The sequence below is a fragment of the Gossypium raimondii genome, chromosome 2 (genome assembly GCF_025698545.1).
Source record: "Gossypium raimondii isolate GPD5lz chromosome 2, ASM2569854v1, whole genome shotgun sequence".
Taxonomy (NCBI): domain Eukaryota; kingdom Viridiplantae; phylum Streptophyta; class Magnoliopsida; order Malvales; family Malvaceae; genus Gossypium; species Gossypium raimondii.
The window spans coordinates 39,147,689-39,160,434 of NC_068566.1; the positions used below are offsets into that span (position 1 = coordinate 39,147,689).

General features: G+C 34.9%; 1 protein-coding gene across 1 annotated transcript; it reads right to left on the minus strand.

Annotated features, from left to right (window-relative positions):
• Nucleotides 1-290: 290 nt before the first annotated feature.
• LOC105788699 (glucan endo-1,3-beta-glucosidase) lies at nt 291-4,145 on the minus strand. Its single transcript, XM_012615706.2, has 2 exons — nt 1,840-4,145; nt 291-1,757 (listed from the first exon to the last, which is right to left on the minus strand). Exons 1-2 carry the CDS (start codon nt 1,916-1,918, stop codon nt 682-684), a joined length of 1,155 nt encoding a protein of 384 aa, XP_012471160.1. The 5' UTR covers nt 1,919-4,145; the 3' UTR covers nt 291-681.
• Nucleotides 4,146-12,746: the final 8,601 nt, after the last annotated feature.

The following is a 12,746-nucleotide window of genomic DNA, read 5'->3' on the forward strand; positions in this document are numbered from 1 at the left end:
GCTTCCATTGCTCCCACTCGAACTACCATCAATGTGCATCCTATGCTAACCAGAGATAAGTGTGGGGTTTATAAGTCCAAAGTTTTTTCTACTGAGTTGGTTGACAGGGAACCTCAAACTATTGAAGAAGCTTTTTCTTTTCCTCATTGGAAACAAGCTACTCAACAAGAGTACGATGCTCTCATGAAAAACAATACCTGGTCCTTGGTCCTTTACCACCTGGGAGAACCCCCATTTGTTGCAAGTGGCTGTTTAAAATCAAAAGGCATTCTGATGGCACTATTGCTAGGTGCAAGACTCGCTTAGTTGGCAAGGGTTTTTCTCAAGTGACAGGGTTTGACTACACTGATACTTTCAGCCCTGTTGTCAAGTCAGTCACCATCAAAGTCCAATAATGCATATGTTAAATTGTATATTAAACAAAAGTTTATAGATAAAATTGATATTTAGCCCTTAAATTAAATTAGAAAGAGAAGGAAATAATTAAATAACAAAAACTTAGAAATTGGTTTCAAATCCAAAACCGACAGAAAAAAGGAAAATTTTAGGACGATTGACGCCAAAAGTTTACAAACATGATTGCAACGTATCTTTGCAGATCCGGTGTTGATTTTGTGAAAAGGGGCCTCGATTTTCCAAGATTTGCACTTAAATTTTCTAACTGTCCTCTAACGATTATATTTATATTTCACCATGATGATTGATTGCTAGAACTAGAAAGCCAATGGTAATGACCAACAAACACGTAACAGGGTGAAAATTGGCAGCAGCAGCAGCTGTCATGCGCCGTAGGATCCAGTTGTCATAAACGGGTGTCATATTTGTGTGGAATAGCCCAAAATTTCTCTCACATGTTGGCCCTTCCTTGAGATCCTCATTGAAAAGCGCAAAAATGTAGGTCTCAAATGTGCGGTTGGGCATTAGTGGTGTGCCAGCACCAGATATTACGTGTCGTATCAAGTTGCCGTTGTACTCAGCTGCACTCTTTGCATCAACACCAACTTGGGTGGAGTCCCCCATTGATGGCCAACCGGTTTCAGCTATAACAATCTCGACATCATCAAATCCTAAGAATTTCATGGCCGAGAAGACCGAATCTAACTGAGCATCGAACATATTTGTGTAAACATGCCCTGTGTTTTCATCCAACACTCCAGCATTAGGCCGAAACAAGGCAAAATCGAGTGTATCAAGTGAGCAACCAAAAAATGGATATGGATTTACCATAAAAGGTGAATTTGTAGCTCTAAGGAAGCTAAGCAAGGGTTTAAGTACATAAGTATCGTATCCTTGTCGAAACATTGCGGTCGACGGTGGGCTTGAATTTGAGATAATGCCTAAAGAGTGCGGTGTGGAGACTTGGATTCTACGGTCTAATGAAGCTTCGAAAAGGGCAGAGTGGAGATTTTGCATAGCAGGGACTACACTTCCTATCAACAATTTGTTTGCTGTTGATAGTACTTCATTGCCTACTAAAATACGGACGATATTTGTGTTCGGTGTGTAAGGTTGGATATTGTTTTCCACCCATTGTTGAGCAAAATTCAGTTTGGTAAGGCGAGGAATTTCATCATTTGGAACAGTTACAGAGATGGCAATGCCGGTGTGGGCAAAGGCTTTTAGAATGTTGGAGTCGGCGTCAAACAACCGAACGCGGCTGATGATGGTGGATTCTACAAGGAAATGCGCCACTTGAGCTGGTGGAGGGAGGTTGCTAGCGACGGTGCCATAGTTGACCCCAATTGTCCCTTCGACTCCTAGATAAAAAAAAAAAAGACCTAATGAAATCATTACCGCTTCTATCCTTGAAATCATGTGGAATATTCATAAATTCCATACCTGGGAAGAGTAGAAATTTTGATGCCAGAAAAAAAGAAATTAGCATTACCAAATAGGAGGTAGATGGTGAATGATGCATTGTGGGGACAACAATGGTTCAAGAACCGGGTACTGAGACATAAAGCATGTCAACAAAAGCATTATTAATTGTTTCTGTGGGTGCTTTAGATGAAGTTGCGCTAGCTTTGTGTCTTTGCTTGGTATTGAAATGAATGAGATTTGGGACAATAAATTAAGGTTGTCAGTCAGATCTTACTTTAGTTCATCTGGGACTGGCAAGGAATAATCTTTTCTTGCATTATGGAGAAGGAATTATTAAAAGACCAGTTTTGAGTTCCTTATTAGCTTAAGTTGGAAGGATAGCTCCTAAATCCTAATATATATACAAGCACAGAGAATCCAATCCAACTTTCACAGCAACATTACAGAGCATAAAATTCAAATTTTAAGTTAAGCTTCGGATGAAGATTTTATAAATACCTAAATTATTGGGTGCGCTGACCAAATTGTTTACTTTCTTTTCAGTTATTTTAAAATTCTAAAAGTTCATCTTAATTTTTTTTTCTTCGAGTTGATTGTTTCTTCTATTTTGTTTTATTCAATGGTGATACCAAATGATTGTGTCTGTCGTCGTTGAACCTCCACCAGCCACCAACAATTTCTCTTGGAAAGTGGGTTGGTCATAGATACTCAAATGGTGGCTCTTAGTCGGCTTCTTAATTTGTTTTTACTTTGAGAGTATTTCAAAATAATAAATAATTTCAAATATTAGTTTGGAATCATGTTAAGTATTATATGTTTTTTTTATTGTTTAATAAGTCTTAAATTTTGGATGTTTCCTTATGCATATAGTCTTACTTTTGGCAAGTAATTTTAGGGATGGTTTTGTTGTTGTCCTCTCTAGTTTGGTAGATGTTTGGTTATTTTGTCGACTTTTGCTCACCACTTACAATTACTCTAGATATGTTGTGCTTAAATTATGGCAGAGTTAATTGTCAACGTGTCATAATGTTCTATTGATGTTGGGGCTAAAGTCTTTGTTGAATTGATGGAATTTGTTCTTCACCGCCTACAATGAGTTTTTATTTCCCTCCAAGTTATATGGTCGCATTCATAAAATGAATTAATGAATTTTCCTTTTAAAAAAATCATAAAGATTAAAAGGATAATATTTTCAAAAAATTAATAAACACATTAATATAATAATGAAACATAAACATTTTGTGTATAAATTATAACAATAAAATTAAATATTCAAATTAGCTTCTAATTGGTTCGAACGATCTTTTAATTAGTTTTTAGTGGATTCTTTATCAATTTTGATCAAATCATTGTACCTATCAATTTTCAATGCAATCAGCCAATAGTTGGGTTATAACAATAATGCTTTTTTACTTCAAACTTACTGTTGTTTACAATTTTATCCAAGGATTAAATTTCTCGCTTTTATAATAGGGGACTAATTTACTCCCAAAGCGTATAGTAAAAGGACCTGCTAAAGAATTTAACCTTTTATAAAATCAAAACGGTTTGGCTGGATGTGATATAGTAACATAATATAATAATATATTGTATAACTGTTAATATAACTATTTATTTTAACCAAGGGATAATAAGAAGGAATTATCCATGTTTGAATCCAAACCTAATGTCAACAATGACCTAAGCAACACAAATCGTTTGCCGCTACGCTAGTGGCTACTTAACCACTATTTATACATTATAGTAAAAGAAAAGATATAGTATTACTTAATAGAATATAATTATAAATTATAGTAAAAGATATAATATTGCCTAATAAATAGTACAACTAGTTAAGTATAATTTATGATATTACTACACATGTATATAATAAATAATATATAATATATTATTGAAAGAAATACTACTCTTAATTTGGATTGGGTTTTAACCTTTACTTTTCATGTAGTGATATTGATTATGTTTATAAAAGTTATACTATGTAATAAGCAATTTTAATTGTGTTATATACATATCTCTACTTTTTATGATTATTATATAAAAGTTAAATTTGAAAAGATTCAAAATTGTTTAACTCCCAACTTTGTTTGGTCCAAACCGATCTAAATTTAAAATAATTAACTCTTAAAAAAATTTAAATCCCACTCAAATCCCCGTTTGCAAACTCTAAGTAAAACTACTTGGGACTTTACTATCGGCAATTTATATTATATAAAATGTAAATGCAGTCTTTCTTGTATAAGTATTGAATCATATAGTACAAAATATACTTAGATGAGTTGCATGTAGAGAGTAAAGTTTGTGCATAATAGAAAATGCAAGAGTTAAAATTACCTGACACATGTGAACTCTGCTTTTGGGTATGGGCTGCAAAGGAGAGGAAGAAAAGGCGGGTGGTAAAGAAACTTCCACTTTTAACATTGCTTGCTCAAATGAGCATCTCAGTAACACATCCATACAAGCAAATTAATGTAACATTGATTGGAATACTCATTTGAGCAAGAAACATTACAAAGTAGAACAGTTTACCCCTAAGCTGATCCATGACCTCCTCAATTCCAATTCCATTGTTATATATAGAAGGCCCAGTTTCAGCACAATAAATAAATGCACATTGCTGAACTACCATAATGCCCTTGCCCCCAATGAAGCATTGTACACAAATCTTGCTTGTTAGTTGTCACTGCTGCTTTTATTTGTTTTGATTTCTAAGCTACCTCTCCAACGTTGTTTTACAAAGGACAGTTCGGGAAATTGACTGGGGAAAAGTGGCTGTTATATAAATGGTATCCAATGCTACAGAAAATGGTTGGAGATTTGACAGTCAGTTTGAAGAGTGTAAATAGAAAGGAATTGTAGTTGCTGAAAGAATGGCAGCTCAAAGATTATTATAACCCCAACAACCTAACATCCATGATAAGTCAATTTAAATAAAACCCAACGGACCATTACGTGCTACTCTTTTTAACCAGCTACACAAAAAAATCACTCAACTATAAAAAAAAATTTCTCATTTTAAGTATTTGAAATAAAAAATTTATAATTTAAACACATATATTATATAATTTATTTATTTTAATCATTCTTATTAAAAACTCTAACAAAAATCTGATATAACTTTTTTTAACGTATAAATCAATCATTAAATATCACATCATATAATTTATTATTTATGAACTGCATATCGCTTTAAAAGATTAAAATATAATTTACCCACTTCTAATTATTAACTAAAATAAATCATTTTATTATTTTCTGAACTTGGGTTTCGACCCCAGAAGTTCAATGGTCACCGTCCGAAGCTGTCTCCTCCAGGATCGACTCAGACCCTGCTTCCCCACTCTGCTCAGCTGTTCGCACCAGCCAACCACCGCCCCTTAGTTGAGCCCCAACCTGCTATCCGAGATTTCTGTAAATAGTCCAACTATATGTAAATTACTGAAAATGATGAACTCTTTATTCTCAAAAGGTTAAATTAGATTCTTCTAGGCCGTTGACCAACCGTAAGCATTGGGTTGTTACTGAAATTCTCAAGAAAGCTAGAATCTATACACCCCCATCGGTGGATACTGCTGCAAATGCAAGTGCCAAGAACGAAGCACCACTTTCTTCAACCTCGCAAGGTTCGGTTTGATTTCATTGTACTTGTTCTAAAAATTAAGTTTATAATTTACATCTTTAAGAAAAACCCCATTGTTGTCTTTGTCGCGATTATGACCAATAATTGATTTATGGAAGTTGGTCTTTAAGAAAACTTTTGTTTTTGATGTGTTGTGAGTGTCATTATAGTAAATTTGACCAACATGTGAGAGCTGCTTTTAATAGCCGAGTAAAAATCTCAGATAGCTGGTTGGGGCTCAGCTCAGGGTGTAACATACCCACTGAAAAAAAAATATATATATATATATATATACACGGTAGGAGTTCTTAAATAAGTAATCTATAAATAAATAATAGTATAAGAAATTATGATTGTTTTTAGAGAAAATCGCCAGACACGAAAATACAGAGGATTATTAGTAAGAGTATATGGTTAAGTTAAAAATTTAGTATTAAGTTTAGGAATTAAATTGAATAAGTTAGAAAAGTATAGAGACTAAAGTGTAATTATCCTATTTTATTTTGATGAAAAGGACATAATGACAATTTTTCTATTACTTAAAAAAATCAAAAGTTTCATGATGACTTTAAATGATATTTTCATTAAATAATTATTATTTAACATTTTATTTAAAATAATAGTAATTTGTTAAATATTATAATATATATAAAGAGAGAAAGATAAGTTCTTTCTCATCTTTCTCACCAAAGATTGGGGAAAATAAAGAAAAAAACCCTTTCATCATTTTCCTTCAATTTCAAGCTTAAGGTATGGTTTTCTTCAATTTTTTTTATAAATTTTGAATCTTTGAAATTTGCTTTACATATATATACAAATAGTTTTTTTATCAAGTATTTTGGAAGTTGCCATTAAAGGACATTGATGGAAGCTTAGACAACTTAAGTGAAATAGACAAATTTTTGGATAGGAAATTATTAGAAGATGAATTCTAGCTTCTTAGAAGTGTGAAAAAGAAACAAAAATGGATGAAAAGTTTATTTGGTATATTTGGTCATGCTAAAGGGGAAGTAGAGAATATTGGTCATTTTGTGTAACTGTTACTAAATGATAGCTTGTGAAGCAGTGAATACTTTGGTGAAGACGGAATTGAAAATGGATAATCGAGTTGAAAGATATGCGAATTTCGAACTAGAAAACTTAAGTTGTTAATATGAATAATCATGCATATTTAAGTTTGTTTTTATTAGTTTTAGTTTTAGAATGGATAAATGATGTTGTTTTGTATTGAATTGCTCCTATTGTAGCTAAAAGTGAAACGAACATCTTGAAGGAGAAAGACGAAGAATGTAACACTCTGCTTAATTTATTTTCATTTCTGTAAATCTTAACACAAATGTGTATTTGCTTCAGTGGTTAAGTGTTCTGGGTGTGTGTAGGAGGTCTTAGGTTCAAGTCTCCCTTTTGCCAAATTTGTTATTTTAGATTCAAGCCTTATCCTTATTGAGTGGGCTTATAGAAAATTGTTTACTTATTCATATTAGAATGAGTTTGCTGGTTTGAGTGGTAAAAAGTTAGTGTGTTAGAGGTCATGTGTTCAAATTCTTGCGCGAGCGTGGATGTTATTTTTGTTTCGGTTGGCTGAGAGAGTTTGAGTGGTCTTGAAATTCTGAGGTGGAGTTGTTAGTGGGGTGCTGGGATTGTGATCAAATTTTTATTTTGTTTTATTTTTTTTTCAAATTTTCTCTCTCTTCTAAAAGAAAGTCTGATGTCAGTTTTGTTATCCCTATTTTCTATATTTTCGTCCTTTCTCCCTTTTACTATCTCTTCCTATTCTATTCAAACTGTCATCAAATCTTTACATGTTAGGATTTCCGTCTTCTTTCGTTCATTTAGTAAGTGAGATTTTGGTGTTTCTGTAACTTTTGATTTCCAAAACGCTAGTTAGGGCTATACCCTTTTGTTTTGGGTGATTTGGTGTGTAGTAAGGGATTGATTTTCGCAAATTTATGGTGTAAGAGAAGGTGGTGAGCGGTTGAGTTCTACTCCGATAGCTTAAGTCGCGCTAGTGATTGTTCGTGTCATTGGTAAGTTATGTGTGTTATTTTAGGATTGTGTCTCGATTCGTAAATTGATTGCTAATGGGCGATTGGGATGCTATTTTTTAGGTTTTGAAGGGCTCGAGGTTGCTGTAGCATCTAAAACGAACCAGGTGTGTTCCCAAAACGTAGAAAATCGAGTTTCGGCGAAAGCCGAAAAACCAATTTGTTGACGCCACACGGGCATGTCCCTAGCTGTGTGGGTGGTCGTATGCGAGACACGGCTGTGTGTTTGACGAGGGCATGACCATCTGTAACACCCTTAATGATGCGGAAAACCCGGATCTAGACACAAAAGAAACACAAATTAGAAATAAAACGAGAATAAATAAAATTAGTTAAATAATAATAATAATAATAATAATAATAATAATAATAATAAAAGGATAGATTTGCCCTATGGAACCCTTGGTTAACTTGTAACCAAAAACGCCAATGATTGAGCGGCTCCATACGAAATCCCTAGAAGAAGAACCTCTAGAAACACCGATGAACGGGAAAGAAATTTGAATATTTGTAACTCCGAAATACCCTCGAAAGTAACAAACTCCAAACTAAATAGCAAGAGAAGAATCACTCTACTCTCAAAAATTTGCCTCACACAAATTTGGAAGAAAACAAATACTCTCTTTTTATTCCCCTCCCCCAATAAGTAGAAAGCAAGCCTATTTATAGGCAAATTACAAGAGTAATTGAATCCTAATAAAACTCTTTCAAAAGTAATTGAATCCTAATAAAACTCTTTAAAATTATCTAAGAAAATAAATAAATAATAACCTAACCAATAAAATTACTTAACTCATAAGTGATGTGTCCCAACCAATGAGAATTAAGTAAATAATAATAATAAGATACATAAAAGATTAATCCACCAATTCATGGGCTTTCACTATTCTAAGATTGGTCTAGTGAATTGCATTCCCGTATTTGTGAACGTCGTGAACATGATGACTTAAATTTGTAGCAACAAGGTCTTGGACAAAAGCATTCATCTTTGATTTTAATTGTCGTGCCTTACTTCGAGTGATTGGACCACTAGGAAAAACAACCCCTTGAGTGTCACCTCCTTGGCTCGTATCATTCTCCCCCTCTTCAAGAAGATTCGTCCTCGAATCTGAACCTACATCAAATTCAAAAGGAGAAAGATCAGAAACATTGAAAGTAGCACTAACACTATACTCACCAGGAAGATCAATGCGATAAGCATTGTCATTTATTTTCTCGAGTACTTGGAATGATCCATCCCTTCGTGCATCAAGTTTATTCTTTCTCTTAGAAGGAAATCTTTCCTTCCTCATATGTACCCATACCCAATCTCCAGGTTCAAACAAGACTTGCTTTCACCCTTTATTAGCTCGATGTGCATTGGACTCATTCTTTTTCTCAATGGCTTTACGAGCCTTCTCATGGATCTCTTTCACTAAATCAGCTTTCCTTTCACCATCTAAATTAGCAATCTCATTCAAAGGTAAAGGAAGCAAATCTAAAACAGTAAGTGGATTAAAGCCATATACAATCTCAAAAGGAGTAAAACCTGTGGAAGAATGAACAGAATGATTATAAGCAAGCTCAACATAGGGTATCCATTCTTCCCAAGATTTAACATTCTTACCTATTATGGCTCTAAGCAAAGATCCCAAAACTCGATTTACCACCTCGGTTTGACCATCAGTTTGAGGGTGGCATGTAGTAGAGTAAAGTAGTTTAGTACCTAACTTACCCCATAACACCTTCCAAAAGTGACTAAGAAATTTTGCATCTCTATCGGAAACGATAGTCCTTGGGATTCCATGTAATCTCACAACTTCGTGGAAAAATAGATTGGCAACATAGGTTGCATCATCAGTCTTATGGCATGGAATGAAATGAGCCATTTTAGAAAATCGATCCACAAGCACAAAGATGCTATCTCGTCCACACTTTGTCCTTGGTAAACCTATTACAAAATCCATTGAAATGTCAGTCAAAGGTGAACTAGGAACAGGAAGAGGAGTATATAGACCATGAGGCATCACAGTGGATTTAGCTTGTTTACAAGTAATGCAAGTAGAGCAAATTTTCTCAACAAGTTTTCGCATGTTAGGTCAATAAAAATGCTCATGTAAAACATCATAAGTCTTAGTGACTCTAAAATGACCCATAAAACCACCACTATGAGCCTCTCAAACCAACAATTCTCGCATTGAACACTTTGGTAAACATAGTCTATTATTTCGAAAAAGATAGCCATCATGCTTATAAAATTTGTGAAATGCACCATGTTCACATGTGTCATAAATGCTTGCAAAATCAGAATCAGTGGCATATAAATCTTTGAGATACTCAAAACCTAATAACTTAGTATGCAAAGTACTAAGTAAAGTGTACCTCCTTGATAGAGCATCAGCCACAATATTATCTTTACATTTCTTATACCTTATAACATAAGGAAAAGATTCAATGAATTCAACCCACCTCGCATGTCGCTTGCTCAACTTACCTTGTCCCTTTAAGTGCTTAAGTGATTCATGGTCAGTGTGAATCACAAACTCCTTTGGTAAAAGGTAATGTTGCCAAACTTCTAATTCCCTTACCAAGGCATACAAATCTTTATCATAGGTTGACTAGTTCAAATGTGCTCCACCAAGTTTCTCACTAAAGTAGGCTAGTGGTTTACTATCTTGCATGAGGACGGCACCTATACCTACACCAGAAGCATCACATTCAATCTCAAAGGTCTTTTCAAAATTAGGTAAAACAAGAATAGGAGCATTACACAATTTATCTTTAAGTTCATTAAATGCTAATTCTTGCTTATCTGTCCAATGAAAAGATACATCCTTTTCAATAAGTGCAGTCAAAGGCGAAGCAATTGTGGAAAAGTTACGAACAAACATGCGGTAGAAACCGGCTAACCCAAGGAAAGACCTTACCTCAGAAACAGTTTTAAGGATAGGCCATTCTTTAATTTCCTTTACCTTCTCCTCATGCACATGGATTCCTGTAAAACTTATCACAAAACCCAAAAAAAAAGCTTATCCATACAAAATGTGCATTTTTCAAGATTAGCAAAGAGTTGTTCATGCCTTAACACATCCAATACTAATTTAACATGCCCAACATGATCATTCAAAGTTTTGCTATAAATCAGTATGTCAATACACAACGACAAATTTTCCTAAAAAAAGGTCTAAGTATGTGGTTCATTAATCTCATGAATGTGCTAGGAGCATTAGTTAAGCCAAATGGCATGACTAACCACTCATACAGGCCATACTTAGTTTTAAAAGCAGTTTTCCATTCATCACCTTGTTTCATTCTTATTTGATGGTAACCACTTTTTAAGTCAATTTTAGAGAAAATGCATGCACCATTAAGCTCATCCAACATATCATCTAATCGAGGAATTGGATATCGATACTTTACTGTAATCTTGTTGACAGCACGACAATCAACACACATTCTCCAAGAACCATCTTTTTTTGGGACGAGAAGTACAAGGACCGCACAAGGGCTTAGACTCTCACGAATCAACCATTTCTCTAAGAGATCTTCAACTTGCCTTTGCAACTCCTTAGTTTCTTCAGGATTGCTTCGATAGACTGGTCTATTCGGAATACTCGAACCAGACACAAAGTCAATTTGATGTTCAATCCCTCGTAAAGGAGGTAATCCCTTAGGCATTTCAGAAGGAAATACATCCTAAAAATCCTGCAAAAGATCAACAAAACAACTAGGCAAATGTGTATTAGGGTTAGTCAAAACAAAGTTTTCCTTAAACCTAATAATTACAAATGTTTGTTTTGTACAAAGAGCAAATTTGATATCTCGAAACCTAGTGAATAAACTCACTTTCTGATCTCGTGACTTGTGTGTGCAATCACTCACCAATGTTGGGCCTTTAAGTTGGCTTTTAACACTAAGGGCCTCTTTACTTTCAGCCTTTTTCAATGGTTTTACCTCACTTCCCTTACCCATCTCACTAGCAAGTTTGAGTTGATCATTGTAGACTTCTTGAGGAGGAAGTGGAGCCAAAGTAAACTTCTTTCCAAGGAACACAAATGTATATTGGTTAAGGAAACCATCATGATTTACTCGTCGATCAAACTGCCATGGCCGCCCAAGTAATATGTGCCCAGCTTGCATTGGAACAACATCACACAAAACTTTATCAGAGTATCTACCAATGGAAAATGAAACTAAGCATTGTTTAGATACTTTTACCTCCCCACTATCATTCAGCCATTGCAAGCGGTATGGCCTTGGATGCTTCACACAAGGTAGGCCAAGTTTCTCAACAAGGGAAGAACTTACCACATTGGTGCAACTTCCACTATCGATGATCAATGAACTAGGTTGTCCACTAATCAAACATCTCGTGTGGAAAATGTTATCTCTTTGTTCGTGCCCTTCCTCTTTAAACTGGACATTTAAAGCCCTTCGAGCAACAAGTGCTTTCTCACCATACTCCAAGTATTCTTTATACTCATCATGAGTATGCACATCATCAGCATCTTCCAAAGGAGGCATCTCATCTTCGTTATCAGACTCAAAATCAACCTCGCCATCTTCTCGAATCACCAATGACTTTTTATTAGGGCATTCTCGAGCATAGTGACCCCTTCCTTGGCATTTGAAGCAGGTAATATCTTTTGGCTACTTAATGACACTAGGAGAAGTAGAAGAAGAAGATGGAGCTCGATTAGTAGAAGTAGAACCTTTAAGTGAATTAGGCATACCTCTATCTTTGGAGTAAGTTCTAGGCTCATTTGGCTTGAACTGTGCATCTCTCCCATTCCACAATCTATCATCTTGTTTTTTCCAATTTCCTCTCCAAGCAGGATTAGAAACTGAACTAACACCCCTCGTTGTCCCTTTCTTTCGTAATTGCTTTTCAATGGTGAGTGCGGTTTGAAGCATCTCTTCAACATCCATGTAGTGTTGTAACTCAACTCGATTTGCAATCTCAGGCTTTAGGCCGGCAAGGAATCTAGCCATAGTCACCTCAGCCTCTTTAACAAGATTGGCTCTAATCTGAATAGTCTCCATCTCTTTGTAGTAGTCATCCACAGATCTATCTCCTTGAACAAGATGTTGGAGTCTTTGATGGAGTTCTCGATAATAGTATGGTGGAACAAACCGTTTTCGCAAGATGCGCTTCATTTTAACCCAAGTAGTAACATGTTGCTCTCTATAAAGAATCCTGCTTTTACATAATTGATTCCACCATGTTAGTGCATAATTAATGAACTCAGCGACAGCGTATGTTACCTTTTTTCTCATCAGAG